At 39.5% G+C, this 22495-nt stretch overlaps 1 protein-coding gene across 1 annotated transcript in view; it reads right to left on the reverse strand.

Moving 5' to 3' along the window:
- Nucleotides 1–22495, reverse strand: part of SLC1A1 (solute carrier family 1 member 1) — a 92964-nt gene that overhangs the window by 41173 nt on the left and 29296 nt on the right. The window contains exon 2 of the mRNA XM_023213186.2: nucleotides 1803–1943. Within this exon, the coding sequence (XP_023068954.1) occupies nucleotides 1803–1943 (141 nt within the window). The remainder of the gene's footprint in view (nucleotides 1–1802; nucleotides 1944–22495) is intronic.

Genomic DNA, 22495 nt, shown 5'->3' on the forward strand with positions numbered 1-22495 from the left:
CCAGTGTTCCCAGATCTTCTTCTTTTTTTTCAGAGAAAGCCAGAAATTTGGATATTTACATGAAATCATTCTAATTTTAAATGCTTATGACAGTTTAAACAAATAAATATTATATGGGACAAATAATTGGTCTGCTGCTGTGTCAGTCAGGCTGCTAGGGTTAAAAGGAACCAGGCATTTTCAAACATAATTAAATACATTCATAAAAATAATTAAATGTTCTCTTTAGGTTTCTCATAAGCCGAGAACATCAAGACCATTTAAGGACAAAGTTCCCAAGGGACTCTAGTCTGGTTGGAGTTTGGCAATTGGGAAATTCAAAGACCAAATGTGACAGCTCTTCAAGCAATGCAGTCCCTGAATGCAGCAGATCCTGACCCCCACCCTCTCTTCCCCTGACCAATGTCCAGTACTCTACCAGGGCCAGTCCCAGGGCTTTACAGTGGCAGTGAAGAGAAATGTTCTAGAAGGGGACATGTCACGACTTCTAATTGCGTGTTTACATAAAACCTTGATTTTCAAGCTAACAGCACCAGCTACTGTCATGCCACGTTTTACCAATTGCCAGAGTTAAGTACAAGAAACTGTGCAATGCAGAGAAACTTATCACACCCAGACAAATGACATTTTTGTAAACCAAATTCATCTCTATCTACCTAACGAAGCTTCCTCTTCAAAGGAACCCTGCAATATAATGATCGATAAGGGAAAAGTCATTTCCAAATGCAACTGTGTCACAAGTTTTAAAAATACTGGGCTTTTCAAATGTGGTGCACATCCATATTTAAACCCTTCTCACAGAATTTGACTGCTGGTCCCCATAGCAAATATGTAGGGCAGATAAATAGCAAGTTCTGGGTTTGAGTAGAAAGTGGGTAAGGAGTAGAGAGACCCTGAAGGCAGCTGTTGAGAGGCTGAGGGCAGTATAGCTGCAGTTGGGAAATAAATGAGTGAATGACTGAAAACATGATCAAAATTGACAACCATATTTTTCCTGAGGACACTAGCTAACATGTCAGTGACCAAATAAGCTTTTTTTTTCCATGCCCCAGATAATGTTTTGTTTATGTTTAAAAATGACATTTTCCTCCCAAGACATCATATGCTGGTCAAATGAAGATTTGAGCAGTGGTGAACAGCGCCGCTATAGGCACAGTGTATGACAAAGCAATGCCATGTTGAGAGCAGTGAAATATTTCCACAGAAGCAAACATAGACATTCCAAGTGGAGAGAGGTGGAGAGGGAGAAGGAGAGGGAGAGAGGGAGAGGGAGAGAGGGAGAGGGAGAGAGAGAGAGAAAGAGAGAGAGAGAGATGGATGCATCTAATGTATTTCAATTTTTCCCATAATTAGAAAAGAACAACTTAGGTGAAAGCTTTTTAAATAATCATAGAGAATGACATGGTTAGGCTTTGTGTTCCCACCCAAATCTCATCTTGAATTATAATCTCCATAATCCCCACGTGTCAAGGGAGAGACTAGGTGGAGGTAATTGAATCATAGTGGCAGTTTCTCCCATGCTGTTCTTGTGATAGTGAGTGAGTTCTCACGAGATCTTATGGTTTTCTAAGGGGCTCTTCCTGCTTCGCCCGGCCTTTCTCCTTCCTGCCGCCTTGTGAAGAAGGCTGCCTTGCTTCCCCTTTGCCTTCTGCCATGATTGTAAGTTTCCTGAGGCCTTCTGAGCCATGCTGAACTGTGAGTCAATTAAACCTCTTTCCTTTATAAATTACCCAGTCTTAGGAAGTTCTTTACAGCAGTATGAAAATGGACTAATACAGAGAACATCAGTTTTCTGAAGGTACCTGTAATCATGCTGGATATAATTAATGGCAAAATGATGAGTTTCAGCATCCGCATTAGAATTTCTCCAGGAAAAGCAAAGTAGAATTTCTCCAGAGTTGAGAGATTGCTGTGTTCTCGAACCAAGACTCCTGTGGTAACGCCTAAGGAAAACAAGAGTTGGAAAGAAGGAAGAGGAACATTATTGAGTTCTCCTGTATCCATGTCTATGGAAAAATACCCCCAAATGCACATTTTAATGGGAAGAAAAATAGTTTAGATCATTTCCCACGAGTCTGTAAAATCTAGACTGAAGTTAGTATTTTAAAAGATAGCAAACAGAAAGTATACATTATTCAGTAAGTCTATAAAAAGTATTCTACACATGAAAGCTTTGTTGTCTTTTCTTCCCCAGCAATTATACTTATTACAATGACAAAATATTAAAGAACACTGTGAGAAAAAAAATCTTAGTCAATCCAATATAGCTCTTTTGCTTTCACATACCACCTTTGTCTACCTGCAGAGATATTTGACATATTTTATTATTTTTATTAAAACAGGATCTGTCACCCAGGCTAGAGTGCAGTGGTGCCATCTCAGCTCACTGCAGCCTCGACCTTCCAGGTTCAGTCAATCCTGCCACCTCAACCTCCCGAGTAGCTAGGACTATATGCACACCACCACATCCAGCTAATTTTTTTTTTTTTTTTTTTTTTGGAGATATAGGGTTTCATCAGGTTTCCCAGGCTGGTCTCGAACTCCTGGCCTCAAGCGATCTGCCCACCTTGACTTCCCAAAGTACTGGGATTACAGGTGTGAACCACCATGCTTGCCTATTTTACATATTTTAAATTTACATATCAGTTTGTATTTTTCTCATATTTTTATTATAAGTACATTTTGTAGCATATTTGTATAATCTTTCCTGTTTATGCGACTTTTATAATTTTAATAGGAATATAATATCCTATTGATTTATTTACCATATTATCAAATGACTGTTATCTAATGTTTTGCACTCTTTTCAGTTATTTCTAGATAATGATATGTTCAGGTTTATCTGATTAAAAGGCTTTTTACAAAGTTTCTGATCTTGAGTACCTTGTACATGAAGTCTTATAATTATGTGAGTATAGGGACATGTTCACTATTAAGAAATGTTACCATTCTCTGAAAGCTTTTCCTTAACAAGATGCCCATATTGAAATCCTTCAGTTGTATGGATAACACAATTTAATGATGACTTTGATAACTAAAAATCACAAATTTTTATTCTTCTTTATTCTCTTCCAAGTATTTCTAATAACATCTAACTGCTTTACGCTTTCCTTCTCCCAATACACACACCCTTATTTTAAGGCAAAAAAGGAAATGGCATGACTTTTGCATCTTTTTTCCTTCATCAGCCTCTGTTGGATGTCATGATACTTGGAAGTAAAATGACTAAATGGCAGAAAGATTCAAGGAGGATATCACTGGATATGTGAATCTACAAACTCAAGCTATTAGTTTGTGAATACCGAGACTTATTTGGGCACAATTAAAAACTCTAGGGCAATGAAAGAATATGTGAATTATAATCAGTACTAGAATTTTCATTTAAATTCAGGCATCCTTCCCATGCCCACTAGTAGACCAAATAGATGAACCTCACAAGATGCATTTTGTGTATTAACCTTATCCTTAGCTTAATTTTATTTCCCTAAATATTCTACCTTTGCCTTGATTTCTATTTTGTGCATACACTACTGGATGCATTTCTGGTGATTCAGTAGTGTTTACACACTACTGCATTGTGAATACACAATTTTAAATCATTATTGGAACAAACATATACACATACACACATAAACATTTCCCAAATTGTAGCTAAGACAAAGATGAAACAAAACCCTATTATCAATGCTATTTGGGTTCTATTTTACAACCGTAGTGTTAGAGACTCTTGAATAGATAAGAATACCAAGAATTCAAAATATTTTAAGTAAATTTAAAAAGCATGATGTGCTCACTTCCTGCTTTATAAACTGCCTGTGTTCAGCTGTTCTATATAAACATACTCATATTATGCCCTAATACTCTGTAATTCCCAGGACTTTAAAAAACAAACAACCATTCTCATACTATTCAGGTTGCTTCAAGTAAATTTTTGGCTTGTATATCAAAGAAAGCTCAGTATGTAAAAAATAAAGATGTGTCTGTGCTCAAAAACTAGCCACACAAGGATTCTGTTGAATAGCAAAAGAGGCCCATGTGCCCCAATCTCAGGGCTTATATTACTAATGATTAACGGTGCCTCTAATTATCTCTATGCTAAATTAATATAGGGTCATTAGAAAGATATGCACTTGCTATTTTTCAGCCTTTAGCCAGATACAGGATTTTCTTAAAGGGAGAAATAAAAGAGCTGCCAGGTATAGTAGCTTGAAAGCAATAAAAGGCGACATGCATGCCAAGCAGGTTACTGTATTTGGCAATTACAACTTTCTAGCTTTTTTCAAGCTTGTTCTTGAAATTGAGTGCCACAAATTGTACTCCAATATTTCTATTTTCCTTCCTTCCTGCCTCCCTCCCTCTCTCCGTGTCCCTCTCCCTCCCCCCTCCCTCCCTCCCTCCCTCCCTCCCTTCCTTCCCTCCTTCCTTCCTTCCTTCCTTCCTTCCTTCCTTCCCTCCTTCCTTCCTTCCTTCCTTCCTTCCTTCCTTCCTTCCTTCCTTCCTTCCTTCCTTCCTTCCTTCCTTTTTCTCTCTCACCCCTTTTTCTCTTTCTTTCTTTCTAAAAAGAAGAATAGAAATACCAATCTAGTGCTGGAAATGAAGTTGGGATATTCAGAGATGTCACCCTGAGACCCTCAAATACAAGAAATGGCTAGTGAGAGGCCGGGTGCGGTGGCTCACACCTGGAATCCCAGCGCTTTGGGAGGCCAAGGCGGGCAGATCACGAGGTCAGGAAATCGAGACCATCCTGGTTAACATGGTGAAACCCCCGCCTCAACTAAAAATACAAAAAGTTAGCCAGACACTGTGGCAGGCGCCTGTAGTCCTGGCTACTCAGGAGGCTGAGGCAGGCGAGTGGCATGAACCCAGGAGGCAGAGCTTGCAGTGAGCTGAGATCGCGCCACTGCACTCCAGAATGGGCGACAGAGAGAGACTCCGTCTCCAAAAAAAAAAGAAAAGGAAGAAATGGCTAGTGAATGACCTCACCTAGGAGTTATGCCTTGTAAATTGGTGTGCTTTATCTTGGTCTCAAGCAGTTTAGAAACAGCAGATTCAGGATGAGGAAAATCACCAGAAGATTTTCCAGGTCCCAAGAAGAAGTCAGAGTCTCACAGAGCATAACCTTTCTTTACCCATTAACAGAGTCAGAACCTTGGGCTGGATTAAGGATTACGGAGAGGTCCCCAAAGCCAAAGGCTGCTAAGAACTGCCCTTCTGGGAGTACGCAGGCCAGGCCCACCTGATAAGGCCACTCCCAGAACTAAGAAAGGTGGAGATTATGAAAATAAATAGTTCAAAATCTCAGCTGTTGAAACTTTATTTTGAGCCTTAAGGGAATGTGATTATGGAACCTGAGTCACATAAATAGGCAGCTGTAACCTTTGTTTCTCTGATTATAGATTAGCCTTTTCCTTAACTACATTGTTTGGTAAAATGTTGTAAATGACTAAAGGGTGCCAGGGAAGACCCTTTCTCTCTAAGTGTGGATCTTCATTATAGATTAGCCTCCCTCTTTCCTCTTTCACACGAAGTCTTCATAGTTAGCACACTATATAGGATGGAATGTTAAATACTTGCTTTTAAATTGGAAAGGAAATGAAAACAAGCTGTATGGAAAAGAAAACAAATTGAATTTTTGTCACTCATAAACCAGCCTTGTGTAGAAAATACTATAATCCTACTAAACTTCTTTGTTTGCTATATAGAAACAAGTACTTAACTTTTAACTTCGAAGCACTGACCCCATTTCTCTGGAGTCCATGTTTCTTGGATGGCCACTACCAGCTTTTTGCTTGAATAAACTCTTTAAAACTGGATTCTGATCCTTTTGATTATTTCAGGTTGACAAGATCAACAATTTCCCTGAACAGTGTAGCAGGAAGGACTTCAGCAGGGCCAACAAGGAATTCCCAAAAGTAAACTAAGTACCTGGACCCCCAAAGCCTCAGCAATGGACACAGGACACCATTCTTGGGCTTCCTTCCCACCACAGGCAAGGTGATTTCAAGCGGATGCTTGGGAAGCTTGGGAAAGACACTGGTATTAGGCAAGCAGGCTCAAGCCTGGTTCCACCAATTGTGAGGTGTGGAACCTGGGCCATAACTTTAACTTCTCCTATTTTCAAGGGTTAGATTAGCTGCCTTCAGAAGTCCCTTCTAATGCCTCTAATCACCTCTGAGCCTTGATGTCCTCAACTTTAAAATGAGATCACATTATCTCATTTCCAAGAAAGCTGCCTGTGCTTTTGAAGCAGGAAATTTCCCAGATACCTTTGCAGGTGGGAACTGGAATGCATGGATGCTGGATCTAGCTGACCACTTTGGCACTGGTGGGGGCAAACTCCACTCACTTGGACCCATTGCACTTCATCCCTTGCAGAAGAGAGTCCACAGGTGAGCAGGTGCGGGAGCTGGGGGTGAGGGCTTCTGGGCATCAGCCCGAGCGAACTGTGTGTGGAGTCCTGAGGCAGCGTCTAGTGAGTGCCCACTATCCCTGAAGCCCCAGAGAGCGTGTGTTTTAGTCAACGCTCTTTTAGCTTTTGCCATCCACAGATGGCTTAAGTGTTAACAGTTCAGTGAGCCCTCTGCCTTTTCGCGTGAGACGGTTGCTCTCTACCGAGAGCAGACGGTCAGTGTGATAGCCTTTAGCATCCTCACCCATGGCACCCAAGCTCTTGTTTGGTGTCCAGGAATAATCAGGTCACATGAACGAATTAAAGGGTGGTGAATATGGAGGATTTTATTGCTGATGAACGTGGCTTTCAATGGAGGGGAGCTGAAAAGGGGATGGAGCAGGATAATCTTCTCCCAGAGTCTGGCCATCCCTGGCCAGACTCCTCCCCAAGGTAACACTGTCAAGCCATCCCTCTGAAGTCAAGCCGCTTGTCTCCAACGTCCAGCTGCTTCTCCTCTTCTCCTCTCTCTGCTGTTGGAGCCTGGGGTTTTTATGGGCACAGGATGGGTGGCAGGGGGGCCGTGGGTGGTTTTGGAAAAGGCAACATTTGAGTGGGAAAACAAGAATGCATGTTCTCACTTTGGGCCATGGATCCAGGCTTCAGAGTGAGGCCTTTGCTGGAGACTGCTCTCTTCTGCCCAGAATTTCCCTGCCTCCTGTCCCTATCGCTTTCTCCAGCTTTTATGCTAAATATAAGTAAGCTGGTAAGGCCAGGTGCGGTGGCTCATGCCTGTAATCCCAGCACTTTGGGAGGCCAAGGCAGGTGGATCATGAGGTCAGGAGTTCAAGACCATCCTGGCCAAGATGGTGAAACCCCATCTCTACCAAAAATACAAAGATTAGCCAGGCTTGGTGGTGTATGCCTGTAGTCCCCTGTAGTCCCAGCTACTCAGGGGGCTGAGGCAGGAGAATCACTTGAACCCGGGAGGCAGAGGTTGCAGTGAGCCGAGATCACGCCACTGCACTCCAGCCTAAATGACAGAGCAAGACTCTGTCTCCAAAAAAAAAAAAAAAAGTAAGTTGGTAAAACACGAAGAAAGAAACATGGGAGGAAAACACCCATGATCTCAACTAGGGATTATTTAACTTCAAAGATGAAGGTTTAAAAGAGAAGATGCACAGAATGTCATTTTTTCCATGATGTCTCAAAAAAGCAATTGCCAGTTCACAGCCTTGTCTCAGAGGTTCTGAGGTGATTTGTTTTTTGTTTCTAAGTTTATAAAAAAAATTATTGTTCAGGAAACAATACTGGGAATCAGAAAAGAACACCAAAAAAAATCACATATCATTACATCAGTCTCTCTCTCCCTCTCTCATTTTTTCCAGGTCCTAACCAGTCTTTGTTCTTATGCACACACACTCTTTACAGTTATAAAATTAACCTAGGGATAAGAGTTGAATGGCATTTGACTAAGATTTATGAAAACAGCATTGTCATTCTTTTGGGATATTTGTAGAAAAGAGATTAAAATCATCTGTGGTTTTTTAAAATAAAAGCCATAGAGTAGTTCTCTGGTACATAAATTAATTTTGGCTTGATTAAGTAAGAATTACTGGCAAAGGAAAAAATCTTTTTAATTATTGCTGAAACAGATATCTAGCCATGCCATCATGCTAGGCACTATATTAAGCAAATTAATTACGTGCCTTTTTGCCTTTTGGGAGCTAATCTAAGATGAATGTTGATGATGAGTAAATAAGTGTAGAAGAACACTTATTGACAAATGACTACATGCATTCAGTGGATAAACAGAAGGATAGTTTCTCCATCCTGCCCTTATGCTGTAGTATCTGTAGCCCTTTCTCATCTCTTTCTGCCTCCCTAAAGAGCTGAGTAGCTCCACCAATACAGGCTCTTCATGGGAATTCCGGCTCAAAGCACAGATGCTGGAGTCTGCAAAGCTTTTAATTTTTTGTTTTAAAATCCTTTAAATAAAGTATTTACTATACTGGCAATATATTATAGCAGCTCTGCCTGAAATAAAAATAAATGCAAACATTCATCCACAAACTCACCAACTCAAATATATCCAAGGTTGAATTGTTTCTATTTTTCCTTATACTATTGCAGTTGTGACAGGAAAATAAATCTTGGGGCCCCCAAATCCCTAAGCTAAACGGAAAGTCAAGTTGGCAACCCCTTAGGGCAAATCTGCCTCCCATTCTATTCAAAGTTACCCCTCTGCTCACAGAGATAAGTTTATATCTGATTGCCTCCTTTGGAAAGGCTAATCAGAAACTCAAAAGAATGCAACCATTTGTCTCTTACCTAACTGTGACCTGCAGACCCCCTGCCTGCTTCAAGTTGTCCCGCCTTTTCTGGACTGAACCAATGTAAATCTTACATATACTGATTGATGTCTCATGTCTCTCTAAAATGTATAAAACCAAGCGGTGCCCTGACCACCTTGGGCACATGTCCTCAGGACCTCCTGAAACTGTCATAGGCGCGTCCTTAACTTTGGCAAAATAAACTTTCTTAATTAACTGACACCTGTCTCAGATATACTGAACACGTACTATATATCAGGCCTTGCACTAAACATTTCAAATGAATTCTGTCTTGTATATTATCTCTTATAATTTTACAAATTATTTATAATCTGTATTCTGCTGAAATGTCTCATAATTTTTAATGGCTATATATGGAGTTTTTTGTAAATGTTTTATTGAGATCAAATTCATATAACAAAATTTACCATTTTAAAGTATATAATTCCATGGTTTTTAACATACAATGTTGTATGACTGTCACCAATATCTAGTTCCAGTATTTCCATTACCGCCCAAATACTCCACACCTGTTAGTCACTCCCCACTTCCCCCTACTCCCAAGGGCTCCTGGTAACCACTGATCTACTTTTCTGTCTCTATGGATTTGCCTAATCTGGCATTTCATATAAACGTAATCATACAAGATGCAGCCTTTTGTATCTGGCTGATTTCACTTAGCATGTTTTCAAGGTACATCCATGTTGTAGCATGTGATTTTTTGAAAAAGCACTTTTCATTTAATGTTATGTCATAAGCATTTCCCCCACATTAAACACCTTCATCTTTTAAAAACACTGAGTAATACAACTTTGGCTGTTTGGAAGGACTTGCCTCTTGACCATCAGCCAACTACTAAACACTCCAATCCTTGACAATTTTGCTGAATGTTGCTGACTTTGCCTAGCGACCAAAGAGGCAAGCATGAAATATCAAGCACAGGTTCATATTAGCATACATTTTTAGGTTTAAGTTTTAAGGTAAGAAAGTACAATAAACACATTCTTTGTAGTAGGTTAATTCAAAACAAGGCAATAACACTTTTGTGTTTATTAATATCCAAATATATCCCAAGCACTATATTGAGTGCTAGAGGATTTGAAGGGGAAGAGTTAAAAAATAATATAATTGTGTTATTAAAGCAATAAAAATGTTTTCCTTCATGGTTGACTTCATGGTTGATCATCAACAGGAAATGTGGTTTGCACTGTTTTGTCAATAGCAACGATTGTTTACATTGAGTCATCTATCCCTTTTGGTCTACCACCTACAATTAAGAATTCGGTCTGACTCAGGAGAAAAGTTGATTTTGGTAAAGGTCTAATGGATTTGGGCCTGCAGGAAAAAATTGGTTTTCTCTGACACATGACTGTGTTAAACCAGCATCTCTGTGCCCAGGAAGGGGATTGCTTCTTCTCACAGGACCCTTGGATCTTGAAGCTGCTCCTGAATCAAAGATTACATTGTATTCTGCATCATTAACATACTGAGTACACTTAATTGTGCTTTCAGTGCTTTAATTAGTGGTCCATATTGGAGGGCTTTGACAATTCAATTATCCAGACTTTATCCACAATATTCCATTGCTCACTATCAGAGATCAGAGTTAGTTATATTACAGAAATTGAGAGAAAGGGAAGAATTGGGCCCTCTTTTTGCATGCTCCATCCTTTCATATTTTCTCCCCCTCTGCAAACCTCCTTCTTCCTGTCAACCCAAATAAAAATAAGAGCGAAATAAGGGAAGGAGTCAAGTCATTCACTTTCCATTATTTATGGTGCATTTTAAGGAAGCTCTTAAATATTCAAGTTACTCTCTCAGCCTATTTGGTCTAAATAAATAAGAAAATACATGCACAATATTTGCTTCATTGTCCAACTCAACTTTATCACCTGGTAGCATTCAAGGCATGTATCTTACAGGTAACTGAGAACTCTAAAAGGGACTAGGCCCATGGATCATGAGCAAAATGATACTATTGTGGTGAAGTAATCAAGTAAATATATATTTTAAAAATAAGACCAGGTGTGGTAACTCACACCTATAATTCCAGTACTTTGGGAAGCCAAGGTGGGAGCCCAGGAGTTTGAGATAAACCTGGGCAACATAATGAGACACCATCTCTACAACACATTAAAAAAAAAAAAAAAAAATGAGAGTTTCATTTTGACTGATGGCAGAGGCTACTAATTATCTAATTAATCCTTCATTCCTCCTTCCACTTATTAATCTGTTCATCTGCATATTCATTTGTTCACTCATACATAGGTTTATTATCCTAATATATACATATCAAACACTTATTGAGCACCTACACAAATAGGCATCATGGCACACTGTGTGACTACAAAGACATCTGGATGCATGGACCCTGCCCTCAAGGATGGAGGACAGAACAGTTTCATCAAGAGAGTAGAGACATTTGTCTGGGAAAGGAAGAGTACGAATTCGTAAGACTACTGCAAAGGCTTAAAGGTCAGAAATCTGGGGTATCTTGGCACATTTAAACAGCTTCAAGCAATTCAGTATGGCCCGTGATTAGATAGGTGGACCTAACTGCACAAGTAAGAAGAGGCAGATGGTGAAGGATCCCATACACCAAGCTAAGGATTTGAAACTGATCCTGAAGGCAGTGGGAAGCCTCCGAAGGATTTACTCCTTCATTGGAAGGAGTTTTGCAAGAGAAAGCAGTGTGCGAATCCTGTAAGTGGTTGCTGTGATCCAAGGTGAGGGGTGTTAAAGAGTGGAGAAGGGGAACAAATTTAGGAGGTGGAAGGGTTAGTATTTGGTGATTAATTATATGGCTGAAGGTGGAAGGCAGTAGAGATGAGGAAGAAAGTGAAGTTCTGGGGTTCTTGTTTTCTAGCTTGGGTAACAGAGTGGGTGGTGATACCTACCACAATGGGCAATATGGATAGTTCTAAAGATGATGAGTTCATTTTTGGATGGGACACTGAGGGGAAGATGCTTAATGAACACACAGATATGTGTGTATAGAGCATAAGAAAGAGACGTGCACGAGGTATGTTGATAAGGGTATCAGTGACACAAACAAAGAGATAGGGTGGATGAGGCCACATATATTACGGCCAACTCAGGTTATAGACTGAGAAGCATGTACTGTTAAGGTTAGGACTCAATTTATCAAAGCTCTGGTATTATCTCTGTATACCTTAGATCCTCAATTAATTTTACTTCTTCCCATCTTCTTAAACCAGAATACTCTCAAACTATAAGGAAATCTAACTTGCATTTTTTGTTTTTGAGATGGAGTCTTGCTCTGTCTCCCAGGCTGGAGTGCAGTAGCGTGATCTTGGCTCACTGCAACCTCCGCCTTCTGAGTTCATGCCATTCTCCTGCCTCAGCCTCCCGAGTAGCTGGAACTACAGGCGCCCACCACCATGCCTGGCTAATTTTGTTTTTGTATTTTTAGTAGAGACGGGGTTTCACATGTTAGCCAGGATGGTCTCGATCTCCTGACCTCGTGATCTGCCCGCCTCGGCCTCCCAAAGTGCTGGGATTACAGGCTTGAGCCACCGCGCCCGCCCTCTAACTTGCATTTTTAATAAAATCAAACTCCAGTCCTCCAAGATTTTCCATGCAAGAAGTATCTCCTTGTGAGAAGGGGGAGGTGGGCTGCACAGTTTTGGTTCTTGTTCCTGGAGATGCCTTTCCCTTGGGGAATTCTCATTAACTAGCACTGTCATCACTGAATCGTGGTGTGCATCGAAGTGTCCATGCTCCTAATATCCCTAGCATAACAGAAATTACACTAGAAGGTTTAAATGAGACTTTACTAAAAAGTAGGGGGTGACGAGAGCGAAATAAACACAGAGGATAACATGCACAGAATAAGCTGAGTAACAAGAGGCAGGTATTCTTTCATTCTTAGTTGGGGACCCCAACAAGGGAGTCTTCTGATGTGCTCCTGGTCTTACTCCAGGAGGGTTTTACTTCTTGGATTTTCTAAAGTTTAAGTTCAGATTCCACTTCTTTTCAGAAGACTCACCACTTTGCCATGACAAATACCCAGAATATCTACTAGATGAGTGAGATGAGCCCCATAGTATGGCTTCAAAACAATAACAAAATGGTCTCAGAACTCAAACTCCATATAATAGAGATGTTCGCATAGACATTAGCATTGGATAGGTGCTGCCATTTTTGTTATATAAGCTTAGAAACAATTTCTGTAGATCTTTTGTGGGAATTTTATCTAAAACGAGAACCTGGTTTGGTTGTCTCAATCAAAATTGTGCTCTAAGAGAAAGTATAGCAGAATGGCAAATATAGTACACCATGACAGTCTAGTGTATTGACCATAGTGCTGAGATAAAATGTGAATAATCAATGCCATAACAAAACCAGCACTTTATAGAGCATGTCAGTTTACAACTGCTTTCATACAACAGGGTAGATAGAGCTACTGCATTAGTTTCCTACTGCTATGTAACAAATCACCACAAATGTAGCAGCTTAAAACAATACACAGGTAATATTTCAAAATTTCCTTGGATCAGGAGTCTGAGCACAGCTACTCTGGGTCCTCTGATCAGGGTCTCGCAAGGCTGCAATAAGGTGTCAATCAGGCTGTATTCCTTCCTGGAGCTTAGGGTTCTCTTCCAGGCTCATGGGGTTGTTCTCAGGATTCACTTCCTGGTAGTTGCAGGATTTCTTACTGGCTGCCAACAGGGGCTTCTCTCAGCTCCTACAAGTCCTACTATTCCTTGCCATGTGGCCCTCTGACAACACAGTGGCTTCCCTCTTCAGAGTCAGCAGGATGGGCACAGTCTCTTTAAGGGCTTTCACTTGATTAAGTCAGGCCTACCCAGGATCATCTGTTTTGATTAACTCAAAATTAACTAATTAGGGACTTTAATTACATTTGCAAAAGTCTCTTTGCCTTTGCCAAAGAACGTAATCTAATTACGAATGTGAAATACCATCATATCCACACTTAAAGTAAGGGGATTATGCAGGGTATTTTTGCCAAGAAGTAGGAATCTTGGGTACCATCTCAGAACTGCCTACCACATCTACTGTAGATCCCCTACCACAACCAAACCACATGAGTAAAAACCTCATGCGACACTGGCATTAACTTTATTTCTTAATTGTAATTTTGTTAGAATTCTATTCAGTGTACAGAATCCGAATTATTGATTCTTTGAAAGACTATTCTTCTGAAATGTTTCAATGAAAAGTAAAAAACCATAAACATGTATACATCCATCCCGTGCAGACTGAAAACATCCTCCTCAGATCTTGTTTTACAAATAAAACATTATGGTTGAGGGTCCATTGTATCCTCCCCAATTTCATCCTTTCTTAGATAGATTAGATAATCACTAATTTAAGCCTACTTTTTGTCCATGGCTTTGTACATCTACTACTCATGTTTCATGTTTCTATCCATTAAAATGTCTTATGCTGTTTGTGCTTGAAAAATCTAACTCACATGGTATCAGTCTGGATATCTTCCATTTTTGAAATTTTTTGTGTGTTTTTGAGATTTAGTAATATTAATACAAGCAGACCGTTCATTCAAAGTGCTCTTCTGTATTCCATATCACATTCCCTATTTTGTTTTCTATATGACTAAATTCTGCTCTTATCTGATAAATTCTTTCCACCTAAGTTTTAAAGGTTTACTCTGTTATTTTTCTCACTTTTGGAGTTGATCGCTTAGCTCATTATCATGATCTTTGTGAGTTATTTGTTGTTGTTTTGTTTTGTTGTAGAGACAGGGTGTCACCATGTTGCCTAGGCTGGTCTCAAACTCTTGGCCTCAACTGACCCTCCTGCTTCAGCCTCCCAAAGTGCTGGGATTATAGCTTTGTTTTGTTTTTCAGTATATGCACATAAGGCATTTCCTTCTAAATTCTGTGTTGGTGTCCTGTGAATTATTTTACAGTATTTTTACTTTTATTTAGTTCTAAATATCTTATAAATCTCTATTGTGATTTCTTTCTTTGAATTGTAAATTCTTTAAAAAAATATGCTTTTCAGTTTCCAAATGTATGGGTTCTTGGAGAGTTTTTATATATTCCTGATTTTTTATCTCTCTGTGATGCATTGACTGATTTGTCTCACACCTATCTTGCAGTTTCCAATCCTTACATCAGTTGCATTTACTGGATGTTTAATTCATTCACTGAATTTTTAATTCCGGTCTTTCTAAGTTTCTTTTCTAGAAGTTATAGTATCCTTTCCACACTATCATTTTTCTATTATCTAGTTTCTATTCTGCCTGTTTTTCTTTAGTTATTCTAAATATATTTAGTATATATTCTTTCAGACTGTTCTATCATCTCCAGTGTGGGGGATACCTATCCTCCTACTGGGTCTTTTCCTGTGTAGTTTGTAATTTCTGATCATAGGCTTGTCTTTGGAGGAGGGGGTTGACTTTTCTCTGAGTTGTGAAAGTCTACCTACAGGCTACTTGTTTTTCCTGGGGACTTAGGAGTTTCAAGTCCTCCAGGACAGTTTTCATATTAATTTTTCAGCTTGATAAATCAGCATTACACAGTGCTGTAAATTTAGATCATGCGCTGAGAGAAGTGTAAGTCTGGATTTTAATCCTCTCATGAGTACCCTCTTTACCTCTTACTTTAGCTAAGGGCAAATGGCAAACTTTCTTAAGGGTTTCCTGAGTCACTAGGTAGAATTTCTCTGCTCTTGTTTCCAAGGGCAGGACCACATTTTGTGGTTCCAGACTTTATGTCAAGGTTTGATTTAAACTCCTTCACTCACATGGGCCAAGATCATATCTCTTTTCCCCATGTGGATATCAAAACCCCTATCTCCCATTATTAAAGCCTGTAAGTGGGTCTTGCTATGGTTGGTTTGTCCTCACCAAAAGTTATGCTGAAATTTCATCCCCACTGTGGCAGTATTGGAAGGCAGGTCCCAGTGGGAGGCACTTGGGCTCATGGGGCTGGATCCCTCATGAATAGTTTGGTTCTGTTCTTGCAGTGGGGAGTTCTCACTCTGGCAGGACTGGATTAGTTCTCATGGGAATGGATTAGTATACTCAAGAGTGGGTTGTTATGAAGCCAGGATACCCCTCAGGTTTTTCCTCTTTGTATAGATCTGCTTCCCCTTTGACCTTCTCTACCATATTTTAAAAATAATTTTATATTAGTTATTAAAATTAAATTATATACACATGGCCCAAGATGAGATGACTTTCTCTACCATATTTTGATGCAGCTCAAAAGTCTTCACCAGAAGCCAGGGCCATGCCCTTGAATTTCCCAGCTTGACGAGCTGTGAGCTAAATAAACATCTTTTCTTTATAAGTTACCCAGTCTCAGGTCTTCTGCTACAGCCACACAAAACAGATTAAGACAGGTCTAGACCTTAGCATCAGATCTTGTTTATACTTCTGGCTTTGAGTTCCCTTTTTATTTCTGGCACAAGGGAATTTCCTTTATTGCTTTTGAGTTTGGGTTTGGCTCTCCTTTAATCTGGAGGGGACTTTTATATATCTATGTGTTTGAGATGGTGGGAGAACCCATTCATATTAGCTCAACTACCATATTACTAGATGTGTGACACAACCATCAATTATTTATTCCTTATCCTTTCCAATATGCCCATTTTAAGATGGATAATGGAGTTAGTAAATATTAAAATTGAGAGTTCTACAATGTATAGGAACAATCTTGCTACATCAAGAACTCATTATATTAAAACAATCATTGCTTTTCCAAGTATTCCCATGTATGCACATAGGATCAATTAGCCAACAATCATTTACAGATCACCTAATTTATACAATGCATTGGCCAAACGGGTAAATATAGATGAGAGTAATGTATAAACAAAGGGCCTTTAATATACACAATGAAATAAGGCATGTTAAATCACATGAGGCATTTTGAAGGAAGAAAGGAATTCAGCAGCAATCCTTCAGGAGGCAGGCTCTTTAAGAAGAGACTGTGTTCAAATCTTGGCCTCACCACTTTATTAGCTGTGTTATCTTGGACAAAATGCCCTGTAGCCTGTGCCTCTGTTTCCTCACCTATAACAATGGGAATAACAAAATATCAACCTCATAGAGTCATTAGGAGATTTTAAAATGAGACTATATGTAAAGTACTTAGAATAAAAAGTACCTGGCTCACACTGTAAGTACAGCTAATAAATGTTAGCTATTATTGTAGGCTACATACTCTTTATAGATTTTCTCATGAAATGCTCAAAAGAGTTTTGGCTCTGACAGGTAAGTCATGGTTACAGAGCTAAAGAGCAGCAGAGTCAGAAGTAGAGGAGAGAAATTAATGTTAAATATTTTTGGTATAACCAAATTAACTAAATTCTTCCTTCTGTCTTATGACATTTATTTTGGTAGAGAAATATTAACTTTTGTTCTATAAATTAAAAACTTCAGAGTTAAAATTATGATATATAATATAATGTTTGTTAATCTTTATACCACTTCATATCAACAAAATAAAAGTCTTAGGGTCTTAATGGTACTAGAACACATGGCATGTGAAAAAGAAAGAAAGAAAGAAAAGGCATTTGGTATCTTCTGAAATAATTTCCAACGTGACTCAATAACTTAATTAAACTCTACAAGTATCTACTATGTCCAAGGACCTGTGTTAGGTTCAAGGGATGGGAATCAAGGTATAAAAATGGATGATGTAAGACCCTTCCCTCAAGGAGCTCACATCTAATGAGGGTCAATCATAGATGCAACTCAACACAGGCAGGAGTCACAGCGGGGTACTGAACAATGGAAGGTGGAAGTATTGAGCTGTGGGAAGACAGGGAGTGAGAGGAGGAAGAAGGGGAGAGGGCTGGGGAAGGCTCAAGAGTAAACACAAATAGGTACCTACCTCAGGATTTTTATGGAATTGTTTACAAGTACTTCGGGGAAATGCTAGTTGATCAAAAGATCGTGTTTCTTCATCCAGTAATGAAAGGAAGCTGCAGCCAGTACTTGGATGGTGATATGGTTTGGCAGTGTCCCCACCCAAATCTCATCTTGAATTGTAATCCCCATAACCCCCATGTGTCAAGGGAGGTGACTTGGGGGAAGGTAATTGGATCGTGGAGATGGGGGTCTCCCCTATGCTGTTCTCATGATAGTGAATGAGTTCTCATGAGATCTGATGGTTTTGTAAGTGTTTGACAATTCCTCCTTCACACACTCATACTCTCTCTCATGCTGCCTTGTGAAGAAGGTGACTGCTTCCCCTTTTGCCATGATTGTAAGTTTCCTGAGGCCTCCCCAGCCATGCAGAACTTTGAGTTAATTAACCCTCTTTCCTTTATAAACTACCCAGTCTCAGGTATTTCTTTATAGCATTGTGAGAACAGGCTAATACGGATGGCATCAAGAGTATACCAGGTGAAATCCATGGAAACCATGAAAAGAAAGAGGAAGACTGACTCACACGGAGGTTAGGCTGAATACCCATGTGAGATGTGAAGGGATAGAGAGAATATAATGTAAATCTATGCTTCTTAAACTCTGATGTGCCTTGAATCACTTTGGGGTCTTGTTAAAAGGCAGGTTCAGACTAGGCGCGGTGGCTCACGCCTGTAATCCCAGCACTTTGGGAGACCGAGGCGGGCAGATCACAAGGTCATGAGATCGAGACCATCCTCGCTAACTCAGTGCAACCCTGTCTCTACTAAAATTACAAAAAATTAGCCGGGCATGGTGGTGGGCGCCTGTAGTCCCAGCTACTTGGGAGGCTGAGGCAGGAAAATGGCATGAACCTGGGAGGCAGAGCTTGCAGTGAGCCGAGATTGTGCCACTGCACTCCAGCCTGAGCAAGAGTAAGTATCCATTGTTCAGTACCCCGCTGTGACTCCTGCCTGTGTTGAGTTGCATCTATGATTGACCCTCATTAGATGTGAGCTCCATCTCAAAAAAAAAAAAAAAAAAAAAAAAAAACAAAGAAAAGAGGCAGGTTCAGATTCATTAGAACTATACTTGGAATAACAAAGAAGGAAATGAACCTAGCAAGGGCATCCATAAGACCTTGTTACCAATGGCAAGCACTCACTTTGAAGAGCATAAAGATGCTGCTGCAAGCCTCAAGCACCTGGACACTAAGGTATGATTCAATCAACATGCAAACAAGTGGGGTCGCTCCCTTTGTAAAGGTCCTGAATAAGTAATTGTCTTTGCTGACTTTCTCTCCCACTTAGCTGCCACCATCAACTGTACTTCCCTCTTCCCTCTTCTGCCTCAGTGTGCGGCTCCAGGCCTTCCATAAGGTATGCAGATATAAAGTCACAGTTGAACCTAAATGAGGGAAAATCACACTAGCCAGCCATTATTAAGCTTCTAACCACACCTTCTCAAACAACAAACTCATCATGACAAGAAAAAATGTGCTGCAAATATTCTTCCTGGATGATGATGGGGTTCATCTGCCCCAGAATTTTTCTTTAAGAGCAATTCTGAAGCAAAAACAAGGTCTCCATCCCACCATGGATAAAAATATGATAAACCCACAAGCTTCCTCAGCCACCAAGGCACTTTCTACTATACCAGATGTGACCACAGCTTTCCTTCAGGTGGCAGAGAAGATTAGTGCAAAGCCTCAACAGTAATACCCTCTCCAAACAAAGTGCTTCCTTCTCACCCCAAAATCCATTTTTGAGCATAAATCCTGATGACCTTCAAAATACTTGTGGGTAAATAGGAGGTAGGACCTGGTAGAGACAACCAAGCTTCACAATATAGCAGAAAAAATTTAAAATTTTCTTGAAAAATGTTGCTTTGCAATTTATTCAAAAATGAGAAATGTGCAAATTATGTATCTGGTAAGGGTCTAGAATACATACAGAATTCTTACAACTCAACAATAAAAAGACAACTAAATTGTTAAAAATAGACAAAAGATTTGAATAGACATTTCTCCAAGGAAGATATACAAATGGACAATAAGCATATAAAAAGATGTCCAATATTATTAGTCATTATGGAAATATAAATCAAAACCACAATAAGATGTCACTTTATACTCAGTAGAATGGCTATTTTGAAAAAACACAAAAAGAGAAAATGATATATGTTGGTGAGGATGTGGAGAAATTGGAATCCTTTTGCCTTTTTGGTGAGAATGTAAAATGGTGTACCTCTGTGGAAGACTGTTGGGCAGTTCCTCAAAAATTAAACATAGAGTTACCATGTGACCCAGCAATTCCATGCCTAGATATATACCCTCTGGAACTGAAAACATGTCCTTATACAAAAACTGTACAAGAAATGTTCACAACAACATTATTCCTAATAGCCAAATGTGAAAACAATCTAAATGCCCAACTTATTGTTGGATAAACAAAGTACTGTATCTCTATCCAATGGAATATTATTCAGCCATAAAAAGGAATAAAGCACTGCTGCATGCTATGGTATGGATGAGCCTTGAAAACTTTACATTAAGTGAAGCAAGCCAAAGAAGCCAGTCACAAAAGTACATGTACTATGATGCCATTTATCTGAAATGTCCAGAAAAGGCAAATCCAGAAGCAGAGAGCTAATGAACCAAATTGATTTTTAAAATGGGAAAAAAGAAAAGTAGACAATAATAATATTAAAAGGAATTCATTCAATTTTGATTGGTTGATAATTTGATGGCTTTTTCATGAGATGGGAAAGCTGATGACATCACAGTGAAACTTTTCTTTTTCCTTTAATCATCATACTAATAGCACAAAGATTGCCAAAGATGTGACATTTTGCTCAAACTTCCACTTGGCAGGATGTGTGTGAGCCTATCAGATCTGAAAGTCTCGCCATCTGGAAATAACGATTTGAAAACCCAAATGAAGCCAGACATGTTTATTAACAGCTCAAAAGAAGATGATCAATTTAAAGAAAAGTTGTGATTACAGATTGTGGAGCATAGCCTGTAAAGGAGATGCTTAAGAGCTTAATTTCCAATTACAGTGTCTAAAGATAAATCAAAACAGCCAACAGAAAACCAGGATTATTTTGAGAAGAGTGTGATATGAAAATCCCTGTAGAGAAAGTAAAATAAAAACTAATGACCTAGAAAAAAATCAGCTGTCATTAATGAATGGTTTGCATACCTGTGCATACAACCACTTTGCTAAGCTCTGTGGAGGATATGTGATCTGGGTCCCCATGTGTTACAATCTAGGTGAAGATATAAGACATAGCAGAAATTTCCATGAGTCACCTATCTGGAGTTGAGTATGTCCTACCAGTTACTAGCAGTGTGACCTTACGTAAGTTACTGGATCCTTCTAAGCCCCTGTATCCTCATAAGTTAAAGAGAAATGAGAAGAGGACCTATGTCATATGGCTGTCGTGAGCATTAAGTGAAATAATGAATGCACAGGACTTAGTCCTGCCCTTGGCCTGCAGGAAGGCTCAATAAATATCTATGATTGAATAATAACAACAGATAATAACAGCACAAGTAGAGAGAGCAGAGCTTCCAAAATTATTGCCTGGTGTAAATAAAAACCAAGCAGGATCAGATAATGAAAAGAGGAATTAAGAATCTGGATTCTAATTCCATTTCTACCACATACATACTAAGCTATGTCATTTAAGTCCTCTTGCTTTTTGACTGCTTTATCTAAAAACTTCAGTGAGGGTATCTCAAGAATGTTAGGTGAACCCAAAGAGAAAATGTACATAGGAAACACTGTGTGATCTAAACCAATGTCATGCATTATTCTTATTTTACAATGTATTTATCTATTATTCTTGTTTCCATTTCATTGAAGACCACTCAAATTATACAAACAGTTATGGTATAAAATTTAGAGGCCTAAAGACACACTCCCAGTGGAGGATTGAGCAGAAACTTCTCTTTAGAGCAAACAGAAACCAAAGTTTTATTTCAGCTCAGTTTATACTTGTCTGATAAACAGTCCTACAAACTAATGAACAGTTCTGCAAACACCAGTCTTATAAATACAGCTGAAAGGGGTTGGAGACCCTAAGGCAGACAGAATAGTGGAAAAACATGACATGATTAGACACAATTGGACCCAAACCACTCATCATTTATTTTCTAGCTTTGGGACAGAGCACAAATGACAGCCTCTATGTGTCTTGATTTTGCTATAAGTCAAGAAGGAATGATACATGACTCAGACTCAGGGTGAGTATTAAATGCAATAAATCATAAAGTGAGAAAATTCTCTTCTTCTTTCTTCCTTCCCTGTCACTTCTGCCTCTCCTCTCAGGGAGTGGAGCCATCAGTACTGAAAGGTGGTACAGGCAACAGAGTGACCTGATATTTTTCAGTCTACCCTGATGGACAGAATGGGACTGATGGCTTCTGCATCTGAAAGAAGCTAGAGACACTGCATTGACAGGCAGCTGGAGTTGGAATAGGGCATGAGGCCTCTATCACCACAGATTCTAAACAAATGAAAGATGTCTACAGAGGGAGAGCACAAAGATATTTAAAAACCATGCTGTAGGCTGGGTGCAGTGGCTCACATGTGTAATCCCAGCTATTAGAGAAGCTGAAGTGGGATGATCGCTTGAGCCCAGGCTGCTGAGGCTTCAGTGAGCTGAGATCATGCTACTGCACTCCAGCCTGGGTGACAGAGCCAGACCCTGTCTCAAAACAAACAAACAAACAAACAAAAAGACCATGCAGTAGAAGAAGAACCTTTTCACCACTCAAGGAAATAACACCTCCTTGGTCATCTTTCCTAAAACCAAAAAAAGTAACGACTTTTTTTTTTTTTTTTTTTTTTAGAGATGAAGTATCACTCTGTCACCCAGGCTGGAGTGCAGTGGTGCAATCTCAGC

The sequence above is a fragment of the Piliocolobus tephrosceles genome, chromosome 14 (assembly GCF_002776525.5).
Source record: "Piliocolobus tephrosceles isolate RC106 chromosome 14, ASM277652v3, whole genome shotgun sequence".
Classification (NCBI taxonomy): Eukaryota; Metazoa; Chordata; class Mammalia; order Primates; family Cercopithecidae; genus Piliocolobus; species Piliocolobus tephrosceles.